Source organism: Ahaetulla prasina, chromosome 13, assembly GCF_028640845.1.
Source record: "Ahaetulla prasina isolate Xishuangbanna chromosome 13, ASM2864084v1, whole genome shotgun sequence".
Taxonomy (NCBI): Eukaryota; Metazoa; Chordata; class Lepidosauria; order Squamata; family Colubridae; genus Ahaetulla; species Ahaetulla prasina.
This window is the reverse complement of record NC_080551.1, coordinates 19,976,920-20,003,749: the sequence shown is the minus strand read 5'-3', so window position 1 is coordinate 20,003,749 and position 26,830 is coordinate 19,976,920. Positions and strand designations below refer to the sequence as shown.

Below are 26,830 nucleotides of genomic sequence, written 5' to 3'. Positions count from 1 at the left end.
ATGCTGCCTAAGCTGTGATAGAGAATACAACCTTTAAACCTTCAATCTTTCTGAAACAAAGTGATTCCAAGCAGCTAAAAATACACTACAATGTGATCAATTCAGGTTTTTTGCACCAATAGAGAAATCTTTGAAATGTGCTACATCAGTGAGGGAGAACGTTTTCGGCACCGAGTGCCCAAACCGGAATGCGCGCCAGAGCCCCGGAAACCCAAAGACCAGCTGGCTGGCGTGCACATGCACGTGGTCTTTTGGTTTCTGGTGAATACATGCACGCCACCCACCTGATCTTCACTTGCGCTGGAGCCCTGGAAACCCAATAACTGGGTGGCCAGTGCGCAGCTGGTCTTCTGGGGCTGGTGCACACGAAGAGCAGCTGGCAACGGGCACACGTGCTCACAGAGAGGGCTCTGTGTGCCACCTTTGGCATACATGCCATAGGTTCGCCATCACGGTCCTACATGAAGGCCCAATTCATCTGAGTGTACACTCTAACGGTCAGTGTGCTCAACAAAGGAAGCTATGGAATGGCGGCAAAAGTAGCTTCTTAAACAGCAATGAGCTAAGCAAATCACACAGAAAGTCTTTACTATTACATGCACTATAAAAATCCACACCTAGAATTGCCTTCGTTTCTCTGCATCTGCTTTGCTATAAACATCCTTCCACTTTAAAAAAAAAAAAAAAAAAAGGCTGAATGTGTCCAAAATCACTTAGTAGCTATCTTAGCTATTGCCTGCATTTCCTTTGACGAGCCAGTCTCACGTTTTGAATTCTTGAAGCTAGAACAACCTGTTCTCCATCAATCATACTTAAACCCACACAACTATATTGACAGGCAAGGAAAAAAAACAGGAACAGAACCTTTGCAAATCTTGAGAATGATTTTCTATAATTTGGCTCTGCCGGTTATTGGAATGTTGTGCTTTCTCTCCATTTTATTTTCTTGTAGCTGCCAGAAATGTCATGTTTTCCTGTAGCTTGCAGAAAATACGTAGGCAACTAAAACCGACCTTAACTTAACAGAGTGGTTTAGCTGTACTGTTGAATGAGTACTTAAAAATATAAACTTTTTTTTTTCAAAAAAGGAATAGATGGCTGCCGTATTATCTTCTCTTCCCTTCAGTTTCTTCTTCTCAGACACTTCTGTTTCCTACACTGAAGTCATTTCTTACATGTGCTGCTAATGTAAGTGGCCAAGACCACTACATGCAAAAACCACTCCAGGGTGACTCATACAAGAATTGTGACCGTTTTTCAACCTCAAATATGTCTTAATACAGTTCTGCATATTAATATAGCCATTTGCAAAACCATTTGCTTCTGAGCAGACAGGAACATCTTTTAATCTTAGAAGACAGAGTCTGTATAGTATTTTATATTTTTGCTGATTCGATTCTCCCGCTCGGGTCTTATTTCAAGGAGAGCATTATATCATATTTTATCTTCATTCCAGAAGTCCATCTCTGGTCAAGAACAGCCCATCTAGGCAACTGTTCATGAAGTCTCATCTGCTAGGAAAAGTACATATTATTTAGCACATTCGCTGGTTTGATAAAATCCGGAATGACTGCATGTTGTCGAACACTAAGTCACCTGAACGAATGTAGCACATACAGTGCGGCCACAGATAGAATGCACCTTCCTAAATGTTTCTGAAAAGCAAAATCTTTCACTTCTGGGCCTTTTGGCTGGGGCTGGGAGGAGATGCATACCATTCATCCCTGAGCTAGCAAACAGAAAAGGCAGGACATATTTTATAAATTCTAAAGCAATGACTTATGTCTTCACAAAGGCAGCTTAGGGGAACTATTCCATATTGTACCAACCAATCAATATCAGAAAAATGTCTTCCTAGAACAGGGGTCTCCAACCTTGGTCCCTTTAAGACTTGTGGACTTCCACTCCCAGAGTTCCTCAGCCAGCTTTGCCTGGAACATCTCAGGATTAGAGCTATTAACCGGTGTAGGTCTGGATGCATGACTTATCCAATAAAGAGTTAAAATTCATACACAAAATATGAACTAACTAAAAGACCTGCAATATTGTTAGGTTCTCCGATAGTGTAATTTATTTACCAAAATGTCTATGCCACTTGATTTCCATAAGCTCTGAGCAATTTACAAAAACTCAGCATAAGCATCGTACATCAAGAACAAGGAATCCATGACCTACTAGATGTTGCTGAGCTACAATTCCAGCAATATCAAGCAGAACATGTGTTTCACAACCGTGGAAAAAGACACAAGCAGGAGGCAGTGATTAAAGCAGGGAAAATAAAGCATCACTTTGTTGTTTGCTTCTCGTTCAACCGTTAACTCCATCCGGTTCAATCAAAGGTTTAGTTGCCTATTTTTAACTACATCTTCCAGCTCACAAAAATTAAATGTTGTTTGTATTACAGTATCAAATTATGTGGCAGAATGTCACATGATGATTTAATTAACATGACTGTACTGTTTTATTTCTGATGATGAGATGTTATTAAAAGAGGTTGACTTTGTGCGATGACTGACATGACTCATATACTAGAGGAAAATTAGCACGCTGAACTTAAGGCATGTTCAATTGAAGGCCATTTTTGAACACTGCAAAATGAAATACAGATTAATCACATGATTTAAATATTTAAATATTTAGTGAAGTTGAGAGCTTGGCTATCTAATGGGCTGTTTATCAATCTTTTCCTGCAAGAATATGTAGGCATTTCTTTAAAAAAAATGATCTCATGTAATTTTCCACATTTTGGATGACTGCTACATGTACCTCTGCCAGTTTGTATGGTAATACAAGCTTTTCTCCTACAGTCACTGTTTTTCTTGTAATCAGCGCTTCAAGCAACATTTCTTCTTTCACCTAAAAAAAAAAAGTCATGATTTTAGAATCATAGTAGGGTTCAAGCTTTGAAAATAAACTAAGTAACCTTTCTGTAAGGAATTTGAGGCACATTCTCACTACCACAGATCCACAGAAGGCCTTTACAAAAAATAATGAGTCTATAGTTACTCATGAATGCTACTCTGTGTGTTAAAAGGAGCTTTTTTTTAATCAGTGATGCTAAGGACCTTCGTGAATGTTAAAATGACACATCATCTAAAGTGAGACTAGAGGAAGAAACAGTATGGTGTGCTTTCCACATGCTCTTACATAAAGCCATGTCTAACAATATCCTCTTCTTGGGAGGGACTGACGGTGGCAGAGAGCTACCTGGTGGACAGCAGAAAAAATGGTAGTGCCACAAAGAAGGCAACAGCGGTTCTAGAGATAACACCAGGGCTACATTGGAGGGGTCAGTAATGCTGAGTGAATCCACTGGGACCCATCAGACCCACCAAAGCATCTTTGCCTCCCCCCCAAAAAGCAAAGACACAAAATTTCGGGTTGGTGGGACACCCCAAAACAGAAAAGGCAGCCGTCTCTTGCTAAGAAACTGCTGGCATGTAGAAAAAATACACTTAAGATCTGTGGCAGAAAATATTGAGTGGACTGTATATTTGGAGAGGTTAAACTCCCTTATGAGTTATGATTCACTGAAAGGATTCCATTCCAGTTGGACAGAGATTCACATTCCTTTAACACAGTATCTGTAAAAAGGCAGCATTTATTAAACATTGCTTTCCTACAACACTCTCTGGGTAGTAAAATAAAATGCAAAATATCTTCTTAAGGAATCCTTGGCCTGCCTCTCATTATTACGGTTTTGTTCCAGTTTCAAGCTGGCTCAGATTAGAAGATTTTGTGAACCTCTGACCTCGAGTTCTTTTTCAAAAAGGCAACTATGAACACACGGTACTTTAAATGATTGCATATTTTACAGCAAAGAGATTTTTAGCTAGCTCAAACCATGAATATCTTAATAAGCCATCTGTAATAAAGGACTCTAGTGACAAAGAAGAATGCTATAAAGTAAGTTCAAGATCAACCAATTAAATGGCTTCTGATGCCAGATGATGGGGAAAGATTTCTGTCTTTAAACAAGCACTTTAAACACTGAAATAGATGGCCATCACATGAGATACATTTTGCAAACTTCTGTTTATTCAAAGTTGTTTTAATAATATCACTGAAAAGTCCTGCTAAGTAAACATGGATAAATTGGAGGTATTATTTTATGGAGGACCATTTAATCTCACTTATCTTACTCCAGAAACTACCCTGTTTCCCCGAAAATAAGACCTCGTCTTATATATTTTGAACCCTGAAATAAACACTTGGACTTATTGCCATGCGCTCAAAAGCCCGATTGGGCTTATTATCAGGGGATGTCTTATTTTGGGGGAAACAGGGTAATACACTACCAATACGGAATCCAATTAACTTTCACATTTATCTTTATATATTATGTGGAAATAGAAGAATACATAGAAGTGTAGGGGGGGGGAAGTTGAAGGCTTATGTCCAAATGTGGTATCTTACCTCAAGTAACTCTGAGACAATAGGCAAGACTTCTGGATTACAGATATCTATGGAATCATCTCGGTAGGTTTTCTTCTTGTAACAGATGTTACCCAAGTGTAGTATTGCTGACAGAAGGGAAAATATCCTAACAGTGCAAAACAAGAACAATAAATGAAAGAAACTAAATTAAATTAGGTTCACCAAAATGTTATTACATATTAATGAAGTTGGTGTTTTTGTATCTTCAACTTAAGCCACATTATCTACATCCTCTCCTCCCTCCACCCTCCACTCCTTCTCCCTCTTCTACCCCTCTTCCTTCCTCTTCTCCTCTTCTGTAGATAAGATGTAGATAAGAGAAGGAGAGGAAGGTTTGGAAAGTAAAAGAAGGTAGAAGAGGGAAGAGTGTTAAAAAGGGGGGTGGTGACTGGGCAAGCCCGACTAATTGTATATAACTGTACATTGGATGAAATATTTGATATGATTGTAAAAATAAAACTTTTTTCTAAAAAAAAAAAACAACCTTAAGCCACATTGTGGTATATGTCTGTTTCCCTAAATCACATATAAATAAATCAATTCTCATAAATTGGATAAATACATATGTAAGACAGTTTTCCCTGCTTTTCCATAATTTGTTATATGGGAATAATTAGAAAATGCCATCCATGATTAATAGGGTAAAAATGGTTCATATTTTTACTAACAGATACAATGTCGGGCACAATAACTGTTAAAAGGTCAATTCACAATCACCTTCTAAAGAGAAATAACTTACTGCCTGCGGGTCTTGGGAAGAAAGCCCACCATCTCCATAGCTAGCTGCAAACGTTCAAAATCATGCTTCAAGTCTTCACCTTCAACAGAGAAGCAATCCTATCGAGTCCAATACAAGAAATAATTATTAGCCGGGGTGGTGGTGGGGAAGACAGGCATCCGAAAGTTATAAAAATATTAACAATGTAATATAAAATTCAATCCGTACAACAATGGATGGTGAACAGGTTTGTAATCGGGAATAATCAGAATAATCGTACTGAAGTCCATTCTCCATACCACGCTTCACAATGTCATGTAACATGAGAAAAAATTTAGTTATAAATAAGTCGTGAAGGAATTGCCAGCTGAATGAAGGATTCCTAAGATAACTTTAAGAAAAACACATGCTGGGACACGACCACTTCTGAAAGGAGGAGTAGGTCTAAAAGAAGAAAAACTCCGGCTTCTTTTTACCATATTTTTCAAAGTATAAGATGCTCCGGATTATAAGACGCACCTACCTTTTTTGGTGAGGAAAACAAGAAAAAGAAATCTGCCTCTGGTTCCCTGCAATTTTGCATCGCTGCAGCAAACAGCCTGCTTTACTTTCATTTTCGTTTTCGGCATAGCTTGATTAGCACAAGAAAAAAAGAATCTGCTCCCAGCAATTTACCTCCTTGCAGCAAGCAGCAGAGGCCCACGCAGCAATAGGCCATGGCCATCCCTGCAGCCTGAAACAGCTGAGAGTCGGGGACAATCAACTTGTGCTAATTAGGCTGTGCTGAAGCTGAAATCTTGCTGCTTGCTGCAAGGAGGTAAATTACTGGGAGGCAGAGGCCAAAGGATGGGGGCCAGTGGGTGGGCGGGTCTACCTTGGATGTATAAGACGCACCTAAATTTTCACCCCCTTTTAGGGGGAAAAAGGTGCCTCTTAATGGTAGGTGCCTTCCATCTTTGTAAGAAGCACTGCGTTTGGTTTGTCTGCATGGAACAGTTCAGTTAAAAACCAAGAGAGGAGACAATCTCTAGATATCCTTTGCCATTCAACTGCATTGTGAATTATGCAAGATTTTTTTCCCCTTGGGACTTATCAATCACTGCAAAGCTTCAACCTATAGTTACAGGCTGCATACTTTACAGTATTTTTAATCGTTTGAGAGTAGACATTATATTACATAACCTCCAATTCAACAGAGTGGGCTTGAGCACCAACAGTTATTTGAAGAATCTGTAAAATGTTTTTTAAAACAAAGCTGAACTATTTCAGAGGTCCATGCAACACTCAATCTCCACCCTAGCACTGCATTCCATTTTTCAAAAATAAAATAACATGTAAGTATCAGGGAGAATGTCTATTTCTATTATTTATACCTTTCCACTCAAGATTAATAGATATATGAAGCTAACTGGGGCATGAGGTAAGAGAGCTTCATTCTATTCTTTGCTGTTTCTCATGACAGCATTTTTAACTCTGCATGTTTAATTCATGTGGTGATGTTGCTGTATGAACACTGGGACAGATTTTTTTGGGTTCTGCGCAGTTTGATAAGACTATTGCAGGAGACTGAAAAAGACTGAGCTTTTATTTAGAAAGAGGATCTGAGCATAGGAGACCCTATTTCCGTGATGGCGAACCTATGGCATGCGTGTCACAGGTGGCACACGGAACCATATCTGCGGGCATGCGAGTGTTGCTGTAGCTCAGCTACAGCACGCATGTGCACGCCAGCCAGCTGATTTTCGGGCCTTCCGGTCCCACCAGAAGTCGGTAAACGGGCTGTTTTTGGCCTCCGTAGGGCCTCCTGAGGGGTGGGGGAGGCCATTTGTGCCCTCCCCAGGCCCCAAGGAAGCCTCTGGAGCCTGGGAGGGCAAAAAACGGGCCTACTGGTCCCACTGGAAGTTGGGAAACGGGCCGTTTCCGGCCTCCGGAGAGCCTCCAGGGGGGTGGGAAAGGTTGTTTTCGCCCTCCCCAGGCTCCAAGAAAGCCTCTAGAGCCTGGGGAGGGCAAAAAAACAGGCCTACCGAGCCCACCGTGCCATTACATGCTAAAAGTGGGGGGAGTGGGAAGGAGCGCAGGCATGCACAGGGCGCATTTTATTATGGGTGTGGGCACGCATGCGCATGAAACCTCCCCCCGCTACCCCCGCTTTTGACACGCAATGGCAAAAAGGTTAGCCATCACTGCCCTATTTTATCTGGCAAGGATGTAAATCAAATTGATACTTGAGGAGAAGAGGAACAAAGAGGTCACCAAGAGCAAAAAGAAACCATGGAGAAAATACAAAGCGAAGTTGGCAGTTAAGTCCTAGATCAATAAAAGAGAAAAGATGAGAGCTACAGTCTAGAATACAGGACTGTAGCTCTTGTATTAAAATACAAGAACTTTGTATTTTAATAGAAAAACGCAAAATAAGTCAAGGATAAGGAGAGCATTTACTACCACTGTGCTGATTAATACTTTAAGGGTAGCCATTTTCATTTCCAGGAAGCCCAAGTTTGACAGACCGGAAAAAAGTTTTATAAAGTTTCAACAATATAGGAGAGACCTATTCCGATAGCCCTCTGCTTAATGGAGCAATATTCACTACCAGGCAGGCTAGCAGAAAACATGATTTCACATCTATAGTTTCATGCAATAAATCCAACTCAGTTCCAGAGAGTTGAGCTAACTGAAATCTTTGCACTGAACCATTTGCTTCTGCTGATTTAAAAACAAGTATTTTACTGAGCCATCTAGTTCTTGTAGTTTAAAAACAATAAAATGGAAATGGGAAAAAAATATTCTCAATAAAAATGAAATAAAACATTATTTCATTACATCTTATTTGTAAACAAGTTAGAATTGTTGACATGCAGTTAGAATAATCATGCTTTTGGAAATAAAATGGGAATTATAAAAATATTAAAAGATCAGAAGAGTTAATTCAAATGGAATTAAAATGATTATTCTCCAGTTACTAAATCATTTTTTCCTTTCACTTTACAAACTACACTTTGGTTACAACTTGGTGAGGCCTCTAGGACAGGGGTTTTCAACCTTGGTTCCTTTAAGACTTGTGGACTTCAACTCCCAGAGTCCCTCAGCCAGCAAAGCTGGCTGAGGAACTCTGGGAATTGAAGTCCACAAGTCTTAAAGGGACCAAGGTTGGAGACCCCTGCTCTAGCAGTTGTTTCCAAGGCTGTTATTACTATTGTTTTTTTAAAAAATGTTGAGTTATAATTCTGTGTTGACCATCCACAGTCACTATCATGAAATGGACAGTCATACAAATTGATTTAATACATACATAAAATCAAATATAGTCCTGGACCTAAAGTTAAATCAATTTTATTGAACAAAGGAATTCTATATTCTACTGATGTATCTAAAGCTGCATGCACATAATAATTAGGATTTTCTAAGCCACAATTAACTGAGGATAGTGCCAAAGTGACCTGGTTTACTCATAAGGATCGGACATAATGGATGGATTTACACATCCTGCTAAACCAAGAACAAACAAAACGAAACTTGCGTGAACCAGGTCACTGAAATCAGATACGATTCAAGAAGTAAGATGGATTTAAAAATCAATGCATTTCTCTCTAGAGCAGGGCTGTCAAACTCACGGCCCATAGGCTGGATGTGTCATGCACTGGACACGCCCAGTTTAGCAAAGGGGAAACAAAGTCACGATACGTCACATGACGGTGCGAGTTTGACACCCTTGCTCTAGAGAATATATTATATCAAATATTATCCTGCAAAAATTATTCTGGCCAAAGTTTATTTGTCTGTATTTTGAAAAAACAGAAGCAAGAGAAAATGTTACAATCAATTCTATTGGCACCATCCTATGGCACCATACCTTCCCATTTTTAAAAAAGATAACTACAGAAAAATGACCCCAAAAACTACTTAAGAGAAAACTACTTAACAGTTGAGGCCATCAACTCTTAATAAAAAGCAACTGATTCTGCATTTGCTTTGCATCTTGGAGCAAAGCCGGAAGGCAAGGAAAGGCCTGTCACCAGTAACCCAGAATGGATGGATGGATGGATGGACTCGTACTGACCGGCTCAGAGTCATAGTAACAGTCATCCCAGCTGTGTTTAGGGGGTTTCTTTGTCATCTGAAAGCAAGGCAGATTGGGTAAGTAGCATTCCAAATCCCACACAACAATTTCTTTCTACTTGTCTTCTGGGTCTGTAAGCATTAAATGTCAGGCAAATTTCCCATTGCAGAAATGCGTCACTATGTTCCTCCGTGTTACTGTACTGTTCACCTCGCTTTGAGAAAGTGTACTCCACACGATTTTATCGTGTCACTGAAAAGCCTTTTCATTTTATAATTAAACTTGAGGATATTGTAGAACGCGCTGGCATTTCTGCATCACTTAAGAATGTTCCACCTTATATATTTTGTTCATTGCCCAAACAATTACATCAAGCAGATCAACTATCTTTCAGCCTTTTTAATGTAGTGCTGGTAAAGAGGCAGTCAAGTCTCTGTTTGGGGTGATGTACAAATACTGCAAAATAAGTAACTGAATAATGTACTCCAAGACCAAACAGAGCCTTCTATGCATTCTACAAAAATTACCAGCACTTGTCTGATTAATTTCCAATATTAAAACGATCTGCAATATTTAATGATTTTACAATCTGAATTAAAATTAAGATTCCCATCTTGTTAAAAAGTAGTTTTATAAGCCTTTCAATAACAGCTCTCAAATATTTCTTATTGTGACCAAACAGAAGTCATTTGGGTAAAACTGAAACCTAAAATTACAATTCATTTTGTAAAACTAATGATATAAAGGTTGCCAGATTCTCTGGCTATCCATCCCAAGAAGCTTTTAAAATAGGAAATCAAAGCAAAACTTAAAAGTTCTACTTTTTAAAATTTCAAATATACCTGTGTCACTCGTTCAGTGTTAATTCAATCACTATTAAGCTATTTAGGGCTCTATTTATGATTTCTACATTTGTTTCCTACTGAAGAAATGAATAACAAATGCAGAGAGGAATCATTAGTAGTGATCTCACATTATCTTATACTGAAAAACCTGCTGTGTTTTGTACCATTTGACTAGTGGAAGGAAAGGAAATTAGGATTCAATCTTAAAAGTGTTTAATTATGTTACGTAATTCTAATGGGATAGCATTTTACCACCTTAACTGTTCTTCTATCTCGGTTTTATCGCATTCAAAACCCCTGGATACTCAAGGAAACAAATTATATAAATGTTGTGAAATGTTAGTATAAGATGCAGTATCCCCATAATTTCAATTATTTACAGGCAGTTGGGATTAATGGACATTTGTAAAAATATTAAAATATCATGCTACCAAGCAAAAGAATTAGGAAAACATGCAAGTTGTTTAAGATGTGCAAACATGTGAAAATAAAATAATAAACATCTATTAGCTGTTAATACTAAAGTTGCTTGGAAAATTATATATTCTTTTGAAAATCTATGATCCAATATCTTTTATTTCATAATAGTTCTCTATTTTAGTGATCAGTCGCTGATCATTTCTGAGCGGATGACATGAACAATAGTTTTAAAATACCATTGCGAGCATAGCCCATTGCTCTAAAGTAAAACACATGTACACAAAGCGGCTTCCATATTCCCACCTGATTAAGGTAGTGATACTCATCAGGCTGTTTAAGGTGAAAAGCAGATTTCTCTTCTTCGCTTGCTCCTGCCAGCAGGTAATAAAATACATGGTAGTTCCTGATAACAAGTAAAAATGTATTACGGTAAAAAATGAGTAACTAGATAGACAACATTGGTAAATATACAAATTACTGGTATATCAGGAAGAAACTGGAAAAAAAGGTGATTAATCACCAGCATAGGGTACTTTGTATTACTGGAACTCATGGCTGCAAGTATAAAACCTAAATCTAGTACTACCTTGTCCTTGCTTTTTCTAAATCCAAGATTATATGATTATATATGCAACTGGTCCTCCATTTACAACAATTCATTTAGTGACTGCTTGAAGTTATAACGGCACTGAAAAAACTAACTTATCACTTAACAACTGCAGTGATTCATTTAACAATTGTGGCAAGAAAGGTTGTAAAATCGGTCAAAATTCACTTAACAAATGTCTCACTTAGCAAGAGAAATGTTGGGTTCAATTGTGAGCATAAATCAAGGACTTCCTGTACACAAAAACAGAGCAGTAACAATAAAATACCAAACTAGGAAAAAAGCACTCCAAGATTATTTCCTAAACAATGTATACACAGATGTGTATCTTACTTCTTTCTGACTTGTTAAGTTTTGTACAATTATTCATAAATCTGATCTCTTTTTGGAAAGGCCGGTGGGCCATTTTTTCAGTTTTCAATATGGTGGAAGATATATGCTGAAAATAATAATAAAGAAAAACCTCACAACCTTCCATCTGATACAAATTGCTGGAGGGGGCATGGGGAGGAAATAACCCACTGTTCTCTTTCCTGTCTCCGTGTAACAAGCAAGTACAATTTAAGCTGGAGTGCAGCGTTAATAAACTACTGCAGCACACGTTTCCCTCTAACTTCCTTGCACATTGAAGGGTGTGCAATCCATTATGAAGAACAATGTAATTTCTGAGCAAGAAAGGCAACTGTTTATATGAGCCACTGCTCTTAATCTGCAATCCTTGCTTAGAAAATTCTGAAGTTCTAGGGGCCCAGGAATTTCATGGGACCCTTTATTACTAGCTACTAATTTCCAAGAAGATAAAAACAGGATTGTAACAACAAGTCCTCAAAGCTGGGACATGAATTAGTCAGTAATAAGTATGTCATTCCATATTTTGGATGAGAACTATCGTTTCCAAAATGTGAAAAGCAGACACACACAGTTTATAACCCAGTGAAATAATTATACTCTGAAATTCTAATAGTTGTTTTGAGTTATCTTCCTTTATTTGTTCCAGTAGCTTATATGTGTTATTTCATTAGTTACTCACCTCTCATTATGTTCCTGATAGACTAGTCTGGACTTTTCTAGTAGATACTTTTCAACATAAGCTCTAGAAGAAAAAGGAATGGCAAAGCATTGTATGGGAAGAACACTGTATTGGGGGGGGGAGCCCTAATTCATACAAGGGATGAAACAATCTTGTACAGAAGGGTAGCTGAATCCATCTCCTTCACTTTCTTACTTGGTAGCATTTTCCATTTCCCAAAAGAAATATAAGAACCCTAAACACTGCAAAATTTGGGTTTCCTTTAAATTGTGCTGCAAAATATGGTGACCTGATGAGTCACTGGTGATGTAGACTGCCCATATTAGTATTACAATATTGCATTTATCCTGGAGCTATTCTAATTCTTTAGCTTTTAGATTAGACTCTTAATTTTTTGACAAAGATACACTTTCTAAATGGTACCCATGCATTAGAAGGATGGGATATGATTTTTAATATAAATACTCAAAAGACATACGGGACAAAATTTTACCCCAACTTGAATTATATGTATCTCTTTTACCCCAAATTGGTTGGACAACCTATATCATTATCCATTAAATGGATATTTAACAGATAAAAGAAAATTAAAAGCAATTTGCTAAGGCACTGTAAAAGCACTAGTGTTATGAATGCCCAAAACATCCTTCAGTAACGGAGATAACATTTTAAACAGTTTTTTTATTTATTTACATGTTGCAATATCATAGCAATAAATATTAATATTCTGTATTAAAGAAAAGGTCAGATGGACATAATTTCCTCAGAGCCAAACAACTGCTATTCTTGGCACCTCAGATGAACAATTATGCCACAAATGTTATAGAAAAATACATGTCTTAATGCCTTCTGACTGATACATCTGGGGGCCCAACATTGTTCACATTTATTAATCCTAAATGTGATTGCAGAAAAAACAACAACCACAAGATGTAACAACAAAAACTTTTTTTTGTCCTGCTTGCTCTTAGAACTCCAGGAAGCTAACACACGATATAAAAACTGGAACTATGACAGTGCACTACTCAGGTAAACTACTTTGTTAAGCTACTGAAGTTCGCAGATGACCCAACAGTGATTGGTCTCATTCGAGACAATGACGAATCCGCATATAGACGAGAGGTCGAACGACTAGCCTTGTGGTGCAACCAAAACAATCTGGAACTGAACACACTCAAAACCGTAGAAATGGTGGTAGACTTTAGGAGAAACCCTTCCATACTTCCACCTCTCACAATACTTGACAACACAGTATCAACAGTAGAGACCTTCAAATTTCTGGGTTCTATCATATCGCAAGATCTCAAATGGACAGCTAACATCAAAAACATCATTAAAAAAGGACAACAAAGAATGTTCTTTCTGCGCCAACTCAGTAAGCTCAAACTGCCCAAGGAGCTGCTGATCCAATTCTACAGAGGAATTATTGAGTCTGTCATTTGCACCTCTATAACTGTCTGGTTCGGTTCTGCAACCCAACAAGAAAAACACAGACTTCAGAGGATAATTAGAACTGCAGAAAAAATAATTGCTACCAACTTGCCTTCCATTGAGGACCTGTATACTGCACGAATCAAGAAGAGGGCCGTGAAAATATTTGCAGATCCCTCGCATCCTGGACATAAACTGTTTCAACTCCTACCCTCAAAACGACGCTATAGAGCACTGCACACCAGAACAACTAGACACAAGAACAGTTTTTTCCCGAAGGCCATCACTCTGCTAAACAAATAATTCCCTCAACACTGTCAGACTATTTACTGAATCTGCACTACTATTAATCGTTTCATAGCTCCCATCACCAATCTCTTTCCACTTATGACTGTATGACTATAACTTGTTGCTGGCAATCCTTATGATTTATATTGATATATTGATCATCAATTGTGTTGTAAATGTTGTACCTTGATGAACGTATCTTTTCTTTTATGTAACACTGAGAGCATATGCACCAAGACAAATTCCTTGTGTGTCCAATCACACTTGGCCAATAAAATTCTATTCTATTCTATTCTATTCTATTCTATTCTAGTTTTGTTTCCTTGTTTTTGACAAGGAAAAGCAATAGATTTAAAGAAACTGAAGCAGAGAACAAAGGGAACAAATGTCTGCCTCTATTTCTCATCCTTATTTTAGAAGATTAGAGTTTTTACCAAGCCGTTAATAGAATTGGAAGATTCTATCTAAACAGCTGAAAATATAGCACAATGATCAGGCTGGCCTTTCAAAACCTGGAAATTCTACAAACCCAAATATTTTACAAAGTAATATCACAGAATAAGTTCCACTGTTTCAGAAATTTTTCTGCTTTAATATACTTTTATACTGGAATAGCTCCAGAAGATTGTCAGACAACCATCAATTTATGTGCTGGTCCTTCATATAATTGAGCATAATATTTTCTTCTGCTTCCCATTTTGAAAATGGGAATTAATAAATTCCCATTTTAAGGCTAATTAATAAAGCCTTAGTGCAGAAGCCTTCAAACTTGGCAGCTTTAAGACTTGTGGACTTCAACTCCCAGAATTCTCCAGCCAGCTATGCTATGCTATGCTACGCTTGCTGGAGAATTCTGGGAGTTGAAGTCCACAAGTCTTAAAGCTGCCAAGTTTGAAGACCTCTGCCTTAGTGGAATGAATCTAAAATAGCTTATTTTCTGATCTGAAGGCATAGTATCTTAAGTTAGGGGTCCTTCATTCATTTTCATAACATTGTAACGGTCTTGAAAAAAACATTTGTTTCAGATTCAAACAGCTATGAATGATCTGTACTACCCAAACGAGAGCCAAAGAATTCTAGAGAAAAATATCCAAGTGGAGAATGGAGTTGCTCAACAATTTATTATATCAATTAATCAAAAATACATATTTCAGAATTTTTTCCATCTCCCCTGTGATTGAACTGAAAAGTTGTAATGAAAAGAATGTAGGAAGTTACTTTCCTTAACAAAAGATACCTATATCAAGCCAATTATTTCTCCTACATGACATGCCCACATCTTTCCCAGACAAGCAGCTACAGCCCAGATTTACACAGGATGTTTTACATTCTAATCATGCATATAAATCTACTAGCAGCTGCAAACCATTCATGCCTAAAGCTCTTTAGTCACTGCTCATTGCCACTTACCCACGCACAGTGCCAGTCTCCTGATAATTTACTTGAATAAATTTGCCAAAGCGACTTGAATTGTTGTTGTGTGCTGTCTTGGCATTCCCAAAGGCCTGTCAAAATAAGAAGAAAAGTAAGTGTCATAAACCTACCAGAACAATTCACTGCAGAGGTAACGCGGAGACGAGGATCTGCCATTTCCTACATGCCACTGGCTTGTGTCATCCTACCAGGAGCTGAGTTCAAATCAACGGCACTGCAACTGGTTAAGGCCAGCACGGCTGAATGAAGTGACACTGTTTCACAGATGTTAGAGCAGGGGTCAGTAACCCTCTGCTGCGGCTCCCTGTCGCTGGTTAGCTCCACAATTGATAGGGCTTTTGGTTAGGACAGGTAGAAGAAAAAGGACGTCGCGCTAGGAAGAGACTCTATGGTGGGGGAACCGGATTTCTGGTCAGCAGAGGAAAAAGGATGCCACTCTAAAGGAGACTCTATGGTGGGGAACCGGACTTCCGGTCGGTTCCAGAATTGAATGGGGGCTTCCGGTTAGGACCTTTGTGGCTCTGAGTGTTTAAAGTTGCCGACCCCTGGGCTAGAGAATAATCTGACCACACATACAAACACAAAAAATGAAGCCTAGATCTCCATTCTGAAACTGTGCTCAATTGCTTTGAGATCCAGGTAATCCTTGACTTACGACCACAATTGAGCCCCAAATTTTTGTTGTTAAGTGAAACAGTTGTTAAGTAAATTTGGCCCCGTTTTAACGACCTTTCTTGCTGCAGTTGTCAAGTGAATCACTGCAGTGGTTATGTTATTAACGTGGTTGTTAAGTGAATCTGGCCTTCCCCATTGCCGTTGCTTGTCAGAAGGTTGCACAAGGGGATCGCATGACCCTGGGACCCTGAAAATGTTATGAGTCGGTGGCCAAGTGTCTGTATTTTGATCATGTGACCGTGGGGATGCTGCAATGGTCGCAAGTGTGAAAAACACTCATAAGTCACTTATGTGGCTGTTGTAGTTTTGAACAGTCACTAAACGAGCTGTTGTAAGTTGAGGACTAACTGTACAAAGCAGATCTAATGTGAGCTTCTGATTTATGTTATACCCACGGTGACCTGGGATAAATCCTTGACTGAAATCACACACTGCGGCTGGCCCATCCTCAGAAAAGACAAACTGAAGTCTTCAAGCAAAGAAAGGCTGGACAGATTGTCCTAAAACTGCTTTTTCAGGAGGCAACTGGACATTTCTTGTTTTTTCTTTGAAGACATTTCACTCCTCATCCAAGAAGCTTCTTCAGCTCTGACTCAGCTCTGAAGAAGCTTCTTGGATGAGAAGCAAAACGTCTTCAAAGAAAAAACAAGAAAAGTCCAGTTGCCTCCTAAAAAAGCATCTTTGGGACAACCATGACCTGGATGATTGAGAAACTCCATAGACTTCTGGACAGATTCATCTCCAACCCAGCAGCTTGGAGAGGATCAGATTGTGCAGCACAAGGAAAATAAACTTTATTCACAATCAAAGCCTCATACCCAGTTGCTCAAGGGATAGATAATGCCTCTGGCGATTTGCAAGGCCTCACTAACAATGATGATTTGATGATGAATCATGCTCCAATTCAATACCAAACTGAATTTGGTATTCAAGAAATACATAATTCAATTGGGTTAAAAAATAATATGCTTATTAATAGAAAGTATACGTTATCTTCTCTTTCATTTCCCTATAAACATCTGCTTGGGGGGAAAAAAAACAGCAAGTAGCAACAAGTCTGTCTTCAAAAATATGTGCGACAAACTTGGAACATAATATAAAAGAGACTCTAGAGCATAAACACAGCTGTAGTCAACATTCCCTGCATTAAATCACTTACATGGTTTGGATGTATACACTTCTTGGAATTTTACATACTGTTGACATTAATTTTATCATAACAGGCAAGGCATCTAAGGGAATGTTATATGTATTAATTCTTATGATTTAGACATTAAGAAAAAAATCACCATACATCAACTCTAAGATACCTCAAACACTAGCTTTCTTTGTAGTTTCTTGAAAAGAAAGATTACATCCTGTTTCTGCAAAACCAGATCCTAATAATGTCCCTGACTGTTAAATCACGCGGAATCTACTTCAAAGGAATCTGGAAAAATCTAAGAATTTTTGTGCTAAATTATCTTTGCAAGTAGGCAAGTTTGGAGAAAGCAGAAATATACAGATACTATTTTCTCAGTAATTCAGTATCTCTTTTTACCAGGAAAGCAACATTTAGAATACTGTTTAGCTGAGTTGAAGCTCATCAGGCAATATATTTCTACTGTTGTATCAACTTTGCTGTGGGAATCAGGTCAATGCTGGCTAAGAAAATTACATGCATTGAAAGATCATTTGCTGTTCCTATGCATGCATTCAGGTTTTCTATACCCTGTTTCCCCAAAAATAAGACATCCCCTGATAATAAGCCCAATCAGGCTTTTGAGCGCATGCGCTAAAATACCCCCCCCCCAAATATTTAAACACATACGCAGCCGGTCTCCGCTATTTCCTCTGGTTAGGGTTAGGGAAACAGAGCTGGAAATCAGGTAAGACGGCAAGAGGAGCTCCGTCTTGCTCCACATGCCCCAAAATAATAAGACCTCCCCGAAAATAAGGCCAAGTACTTATTTCGGGATTAAAAAAATAATAATTTTGGAAATAATTTTCATTGCCTAGATTAGAAGGTGCCTAGATAGGTAATAGCTGAATTCTGGGGACTGAAGCAGACTGAAGCATGTGTCTTAAAGTCACCAAGGTTGGGAAACCCTCCTTTAAACCAGGAGTAAAATCTACTTACCTTCCTTACTGGTTCAGAAGTGCAGGCACCCCTCACGTGCATCACATGCATGCGCAGACCTGCACATGCGCAAAACCTTCTGCACATGCGCAAAACCTTCTGCATATACACAGAAGGTAAAAAACACACTAGTTCCTGGTTAAAACCAGGAACTAATGATACCTGGGCGGGTAAACGGAGCTTTGCTCTGCCATCGCTACCGGATCGCCAAACTACCGGCCACGATCGCTACCGGATAGTGCGATCCAGTCCGATCTGGGAGCATTTTACCCCTGCTTTAAACCGTAAATTACCTCTGTTCATAGTACCTCAGGGGTGTCATCTTTTCCACATCCTTACTAGCTCCCAAAATGTAGGACAAAGTTTGCTTTCTGTTCTGTGATTGCTCAGGTCAGAGGAACATGGGTTTCACAGTAGCATGCTTCAAATAAGGGGACTTTTTTAATCGAAGGAACTTCTCATGGTCCTGTCATGTATGTATGTGTGTGTGTGTGTGTGTGTGTAACCTTTGAGTCAGTGTTGACTCCTAGTAACTGCCTACACTATCTATAGTTTTCTTGGCAAGATTTCAGAAGAGGTTTGCTATTTCCTGCTTCCTAAGGCTGGGAGAGAATGATTGGCCCAAGGTTACCCAGTTGGCTTCGTACCTAAGGCAAAGCTAGAATTTACCTTCTCCCAGTTTCAGCCTTCTCCCACATTTGAAAAATACATTTTTCAAATATATTTGCTTTTTTCTTTTTAGAAGGAAAGGTATCACATGCAGGCAATGTACTTCTTTTATTTTTCTACTTACCGTTGAGTTATTTATTTTTACTTTTATATATTTCTGCTCACTCAGTATTACTTTTATTTCTCAAAACTGCCACAAACCCACAACTATAAATTGTATTAAATTGCATTAATAAAGTATGAAGAACTTTAACTAACTGAATCCAAATATTCAGTTGTGCCCCACTGGCTACTAAGGAGTAGTTAAAAGTAGTTAAAGATGAAATACTCTTTTATTCACAGAATGAATCCTTTGTCTCTGTCACTAATATGTGCAGCCTCAAGTAATTTCACGTGCTGATCCTAAGGATTCAAGCCGAGATGGAGTGAACCCTCTAAAAAGAGTGGGTATTGTTTTCGGCAGATTGCAAGTAGCAGTTGTCACAGTGAATACACAACGTTTCATGCCAGTATTAATGTTTCTTATTCACAGACATTTGGTTTAATCAGTCTGAATGTGCAAAGATATTGGAGAAAGTCCACTTTGTCTCCATAAATAGCTAGAATTGACAGAAACAGATGCCGCATATCAGACACATTTTTACCCCTATTTTGAAGGCTCCAAGAATCCCCCAAAGACAAATGGAAAAGGCATGAAATATTAAATCGAGGGAACGCAGTATGAGAAGAGGGGTATGAGGAGAGCCACCACACATGGTAAGTGTGTGGTGGCAAAAACAAAAACGGAACTATTCTGGTAGCCGCAACTCATGAGAGTGCATGTCTTTTATGTAATAAAACGTTATTTGTCAGAAAAAAGTGCTACCAGAATCCTTTTGAATCAAGTAAAGGAATCATGTAGCATGCAAACGTAAAGCAAGGGTGATGGCCGCGAAACAGGACTGTATAAGGAAGAAACCTAGACAGACAGAGGATGAATGGCAAGATGGGAGATGATGGAGCTGGTTAGCAAACAGCTAATACAAACAGGAACTTGTTGATGGGGGAAGGGAGAGAATTGGAATGAAGGTAGAAAAAAGGGAAATTCACTCTCATTTATGCTGGCTGAGCAGGGAGGGGAATAACTAAGTGCAGATGTTGGAGTCAAATAAGCTTTTTTTTTTTTTTTAAAAAAAAAGACAAATGTACCTTTAGAGGGCCAAAGGTATCTAAGATCCAAATCTACTTCTAGTTAATTCCTTGATGAATATCACTGTTACAGCTAACACGCCCCCTAACATGTTGAAACAATAATCAATGGACATATGTTCCCTATATGGGGAGCTAAAATACTTTCCTCTTAAGAACTATAGACGTTGGGCTTGGAAAGCAAACTAGTCCTCGGTTCCATATATATATATATATATATATATATATATATATATATATATATATATATATATATATATATATATATATATATATATATATATATATATATATATATATATATGGAAAACAGTATTGAGGCAGTTCAACAATAAATACTGGCTTCCCAGAGGTGCACTACAAAGTAGACATGAAAATAATGTAATTATTAACTTTCCTGGAATAAAATTCATATGTGGAAACAACGCTGAGGCCAAAAACTATCCTTCAAGCAGATTCCAAGCATCTTGTAAGAAAATGTAAAGATGTTTTTGGGGAGGTAAATTAATGATAAAAAGGTGTGGAATACCGGGCAAAGGCACGCAGAGTTGAGATTCAGGATTAGTTAGCATCAAGGAGAACATCTATGGTTTTGCTCTCACTTGCATCTGGCAAAACTGGAAAAGTAAGCAACCTTGGCTGACTCCAAACTGACAAATGGGAAAGGGCTTTCCAACGTATGATGAAATCTGCATGAAAGCAATCAACGTTTTCCTCTTGACAATACTACTAAGGTTTTTAATTGTGCAGGTGACACCAAGAAAACAACTAAGCAAATAATCCACACACCAGCATTGCCCAACTTCTCAAAACTTGAGTACAGGTAGTCCTCAGCTTACAACCGTTCGTTTAGTGACCATTCAAAGTTACAACAGCACAGCAGAAAGTGACTTATGGCCATTTTATGACCGTTGCAAGCACCCCTGTGGTCATGTGATCAAAATTCAGGCATTTGAACAACTAACTTATATTTACGACAGTTGCAATATCCCCGGTAAATGTGATCTTTTGACAAGTGAAGATAATGGGGAAACCAATTCACTTCACAACTATGTTACTAACTTAACAACTGCACTGATTCACCTCACATCTGTGGCAAGGAAGGTCACCAAATGGGGCAAAACACACTTAGCTGTCTCGCTTAGCACCTGAAATGCTGGGCTCAATTGTGGTCGTAAGTCGAGGCCGATTTGTATATGCCTTTGAATATTCGATCCTTTGCCTAATCATCTTTTGTTTTACAGTCCCAAGATAGCTTGAAATACTTGGTGTCATGCAAAAGAAACACAAATAATCTCTGCCTTAAATGCGATATTCTTGTCCACTGCCACTCTTAATCCTCCAACAAATATAAATCTGCTTGATGAGGAACCAACCAGGGGTGGAATTGTAAAATTTCAGCAACTGGTTTGCTGCCCAGTTTCTGGGTGGGCGTGGACTACTCAGCCTCCTGTACCATGGCGGGGTGTGGGTTGTGTGTGGCGTTTTCGCTCTCTCTCGGCTTCGGAGGCTTTCTTTGAGCCTCCAGGAGGATGAAAATGGCCTCCCCCGGGCACTGGAGGCCCCCTGGAGGCTGGAAATGGGCCCGTTTCCAGGCTTCCAGTAGGCCCATTTTTCACCCTCCGTAGGCTCAAGGGGCTTTCCTAGAGCCTCCAGGAGGGGGAAAACGGTCTCCCCTGGCCACTGGAGGTCCTCCAGTGGCCGGAAACAGTCCCGTTTCAGACTTCCAGTAAGCCCATTTTTCGCCCTCCCAGAGCCTCCGTGAGCGCCCTGCACTTACCTGGCATCCAAAACGGGCAGCATGGAGACTCCTGGGAGGGAAGGGGAGGGGTCAGCCAGTCCTTGGAACAGGGTGAACAGTTTGGCGAACCAGATTAAAATGAACATCCGGTTTTCCCGAACAGGTCCGAACCGGCTGAATCCAACCCCTGGAACTAACGGTCCTGTTCCTTTAAAACTATTTTTAGGCAACTATATCAGCATCTTCTTCTAGTCTTCTATCAAGAAAAGTTCTATCACAAAGTTTTGGAGAACACATTTTCAATAGTCAAAGCTCTCAACTTACTAAATTTAGCAACCAAGCTATCTACCTCTGTGATGTGCGTTCAGCTTTGCTTACCACACGGTCCTTTTGTGTTTACTAAACATAAAGGTCAATTATAGTTAGCGGCGACTTAGAAGACAGGAAGTGTAAAATAATTATTCTCCACTTTAGATAAAACTATTTTCTATGTGTGGTAAAACATCGCAGTCCTTGCAATAGTTATGATCGGTTAAATAAGCAGTGGTGTGTAAGGAAGTGAGATATTAAGTAAGAAAACATTATTTCAAAAGGCAAATTCAGTCAATTGGTGAACCTGAAATATGAAGTAGGTTGGGAGAACTTTTAAAGATTGGAATTATTTCACTGTGATTCTGGATTTCTTTCCAAAAGGACCACAATTTTTAACTGTACTGGGAAAATAACTGCCATTTGGGAATATTACATATTTAAATTAATATGTCAATTAAAAGATTTCACGAAGTTTCATAATCTTAAATTCATTCTCTTTGAAATTTGGCAAAATTGATCATTCCTTTCTGGATAAGTTCTGTGTGATGTCCACCCAAGCCTTTCCAATTTTAGCCATTAGAAATGAAGTTAGCACTTCATTTCTAATGGCTAAAATAAATAAATAATAAATAGATGCAGTGGCTCAGTGGCTAAGACGCTAAGCTTGTCGGTCAGAAAGGTCGGCAGTTCGGCGGTTCAAATTCCTAGCGCCACATAACTGAGTGAGCTCCTGTTACTTGTCCCAGCTTCTGCCAACCTAGCAATTCAAAAGCATGTAAAAATGCAAGTAGAAAAATAGGGACCACCTTGGTGGGAAGGAAACAGCATTCCATGTGCCTTTGGCATTTAGTCATGCCGGCCACATGACCACGGAATTGTCATCAGACAGCACTGGCTCTTCGGCTTTGAATCGGGAACGACTAGCACGTATGTGCGAGGGGAACCTTTGTTTTTTTTAACAATGAAAGCCAGAGGGTTCTGTCAGTTTTCCTTGGAAGAAAGTCTTAGAGGTTAATGAATGTAGGATCTCAGCAGTCTGTCCCATATCAAGCTTTTACTGATCATGTTTAATGCTAAAATCAGCAATTTTAGCAGATGACTTCAATATACTGTATATACAGTGCTTTTGTCCTTGTGGCAGAAACTGAGTTGGCAGAACATGCTATTTTTATAAAGAAATACAATCTACTTATATTACTAGGAATATATTAAACTGCGATGGAGAACACGCTGGTATATATCTCATGAGTGACCAATCACTGAAGTGTTTTATATAATGATCAGTTGAGAAGGTCAGTAAAGCCTAACACAATTCTAGATATCCCCTTACAGTGCATTCAACTATTAAGTCATTTTTTTAAACTTTTAACAGTGGATGGTTGGGTATACTTAGTAGAGGTAAAATTAGCATAATTTTTACTATTGGCTCATTGTAGAATAGGAGACTTATATACGCCAGTTTCTTCTGTTTGATGGGTGGCTACATCAGTTTGTTTTATTTAAATGTGTTAAATGAGTATGAAGTGATAGTTTTTATTTTATGTCAAATTACAGACAATTTTAGATTTGTGCCCTAATTCTTCACCAGAATTATTCGTAATTTACATAAGATGGAGCAGATCGCATTTAAAATGCACTTCAAAGAAATGGGGAAAAAATCCACACATGAATGAAGACTATTTATTTCTTTTGAACTTGCGGGGGAGGGACAGAAAAGTTCTCTGCTGATCCACAAACACTAATAACAAATTAAAAGCCCATTTATAGCAGTTCTGCTTCCTCATTCTTCAGATTTAAAAATCAAGATCAAGAAAAAATGGAGTATAATACCTAATTATTTCAAACAATATTTGGCACTCTCACTTAAAAAGACTCAGACAAATCCTCTAATTTTAAAGTTAAGTTTCTTTCCACAATAATGTTATACTTTGAGGTGACAAAAGTACAATATAATCCATAAATGTTTTTCAAAGAAAAGATTTAAGAGGAGGATGACGGTGGATCCTGCTCTGAGTTCTTTGGTGCATTTTTTTTAAAAAAAAAGCACATTCCAATCTAATGTTTTCCATATGTATTTCACCAGCAGAATCCTTACAATAGGAAGGAAAGCTTTGCATAGCTTTATCGATTGTTCCAAGAGGAGAATAATGATTTCATTATTAGAAAACCCAATTGTTTTAGAAACATTAGAGAGAAGAAAACCTTTATCATAAATTACAGGTAGTCCTCGACTTATGGCCACAATTAAGCCCCAAATTTCTGTCGCTATTTGAGACATTTGTTAAGTGAGTTTTGCCCCATTTTACAACTTTTCTGGCAACAGTTGTTAAGTGAATCCCTGCAGTTGATAAATCACCGCAACTGGCTCTTCACTGGATCTGGCTTCCCCACTGACTTTGCTTGTCATAAGGCAACAGGTGATCACATGACCTTGGGACACTGCAACGGCCGTAAGGATGAACCAGTTGCCAAGCTTCTGAAATTTGATCACATGATCCGGGGAGGCTGCAAAGGACTGTAACTGTGAAAAACAGTCGTAAGTCACTTTTTTCATTGCCGCTGTCACTTTGATACGGCCACTAAAGTTCAAGGACTACCTGCACAGAATGATTTTAAGATTACCTCCAGCACTGGTCCAGCTCCCAGGATTATTTGTTCTACTCCACTTGCGAATCCCTTTTGGCTTAGTGCGGTGAGGTGATGAATCAAGAAATTTGTGCTCTGGGTTTTGCCAGATCCGCTTTCTCCGGAAATGACTATGCACTGGTTCTTCCGACGCAGCAGCATGGCATGATACGCGACGTCAGCCACTGCGTAGATGTGGGGCTCCAGCTTACCCAGCTGATGATTATCGTACATCTTGACATATTTAGGGTTATAAATGGGAAGGAATTTGAACGGGTTAATGACTATTAAAATGCTTCCAACGTAGGTGTAGATTTTTTCTTGCTTAAAGCGATTTCTAAGGTTTTCCAAGAGGGTCCTCTCGTTCAGATCCGGCAACGCACATAAATCATCGTAATCCTTGTATTGTGGTTGGGGAAGGAAGCCACGTTCCATCATCCTGCGCCGTTCTTCGGTGACCTGCAACCAGGACTGGAGACTGGCGTAATGGATCGATCCATCCAGGTTCTTTTCTCTTAGAAGAAAACGATAGTCCTCTCCGCTCAAGCGGTTCTCCAGGGCCATCCGCGGCCAAAGCATCATGCGCTGGACAGGGCAGTCGGTGGGGTTGAGGATCCATTCCTCCCCACCAAATTCCTTCACTTCGGCCAAGACGTAGCATTTTGTTTTGTCCAGTTGCAGTTTGTTAATCAGGGAGTCTATCACCTCAGCAGCGGTAGATGTTTTCCGTGCAATAACAGGACAATAAATGGTCCCTTCGGCAATGTTCCCAGGGTAGATGTGTAGTGTGTGCTCTGTGTCTTCAAAGCGTCTTCTTCCTCCGGTATCATTTCCACTCATATTGGACTTCTTCCCATCAGTAACTGCAATCCATCTTTAATAAGGTTAGATAAGAGATCATGGCGACAGTGCTACAATAAAAAAAGAAAGAAAAGATTTTAAGGACACTGAGTATTTATAGGACAGACATAGATTTCAATTATAAAATCCTCTTCTAGAACCAGAGGTTTTTAAACAGTAGGGAGAGGAGTAGAAAGCCTATGGAAAGTACACATTCTGTTGCTAGACGGGAGAAATTGGAAAGAGGTAATTCTTTAGCAAACCATTTTAATGAGATGTAGTGTGTGCTCTGTGTCTTCAAAGCGTCTTCTTCCTCCGGTATCATTTCCACTCATATTGGACTTCTTCCCATCAGTAACTGCAATCCATCTTTAATAAGGTTAGATAAGAGATCATGGCGACAGTGCTACAATAAAAAAAGAAAGAAAAGATTTTAAGGACACTGAGTATTTATAGGACAGACATAGATTTCAATTATAAAATCCTCTTCTAGAACCAGAGGTTTTTAAACAGTAGGGAGAGGAGTAGAAAGCCTATGGAAAGTACACGTTCTGTTGCTAGACGGGAGAAATTGAAAAGAGGTAATTCTTTAGCAAACTATTTTAATGAGATGTGGGTGTGATTAACTTACTTTTGTTTATGTCACCCTCAATAATTAATATGTTGATCTTCTGTAGTCTGCTAGGGACCAAATTAATAATCACTAGCATCTAAATAAATGCTGTATAGGCCAAAACATTGTGCCAAGAGAGAACATATTTCTTTCAAATACTGATTTGATGATGAAAGAAATGCAACATTATTCTAAGTTTATTCATAAATTATTCTGAGGGAATTATATTCTTACATTCATTGTGAATTATCTACAGTATTCATATAAATCTGATTTATTCTCACAATAATGGTGTTTCAGTTACTATCTTTGTATGCTTACAAGTGTAAACAGATCTTCAATCCACTGAGTGAAAGGAACCATTTATTTAAATTTCTAAAGACAGTATATTAGGGCAGGCCCCTAATGCCCCATCATTGAATTATTGATAGTCTTAATGACAGTCATAGGGTACAAATATGCAATCAGGAAACAATATCAGTATAAATCATAAGGATACAAGCAACAAAGTTACACTCATACAGTCATAAATGGAAGGAGATGGGTGATGGGAATGATGAGAAGATTAACAGTAGTGCAGACTTAGTGAATAGTTTGACAGTGTTGAGGGAATTATTTGTTTAGCAGAGTGATGGCTTTTGGGAAGAAACGTCCTTATGTCTAATTGTTCTGGTGTGCAGTGCTCTGTAGCATCATTTTGAGACAACATGATGAAGAGAGAATCACGAAGACAAGAAACTTGCCGTATTTAGCCAGCACTATCAAAGTTTGCCCTCACACC

General features: G+C 38.7%; 1 protein-coding gene across 5 annotated transcripts in view; it reads right to left on the bottom strand.

Moving 5' to 3' along the window:
* MYO9A (myosin IXA) overlaps nucleotides 1-25,503 on the bottom strand; it is a 79,786-nt gene extending 54,283 nt beyond the window's left edge. For 4 of the 5 annotated variants that reach the window (XM_058156342.1, XM_058156343.1, XM_058156347.1 and 1 more), the window contains exons 1-8: nucleotides 24,594-25,503; nucleotides 15,244-15,338; nucleotides 12,115-12,177; nucleotides 10,781-10,880; nucleotides 9,213-9,269; nucleotides 5,177-5,274; nucleotides 4,417-4,543; nucleotides 2,767-2,856 (exon numbers count right to left, since the gene is read on the bottom strand). In XM_058156342.1, coding sequence (XP_058012325.1) covers nucleotides 2,767-2,856; nucleotides 4,417-4,543; nucleotides 5,177-5,274; nucleotides 9,213-9,269; nucleotides 10,781-10,880; nucleotides 12,115-12,177; nucleotides 15,244-15,338; nucleotides 24,594-25,436 — 1,473 coding nt within the window. In that variant the 5' untranslated portion in view covers nucleotides 25,437-25,503. The remainder of the gene's footprint in view (nucleotides 1-2,766; nucleotides 2,857-4,416; nucleotides 4,544-5,176; nucleotides 5,275-9,212; nucleotides 9,270-10,780; nucleotides 10,881-12,114; nucleotides 12,178-15,243; nucleotides 15,339-24,593) is intronic. The other variant, XM_058156345.1, reaches the window with a different exon arrangement.
* Nucleotides 25,504-26,830: the final 1,327 nt, after the last annotated feature.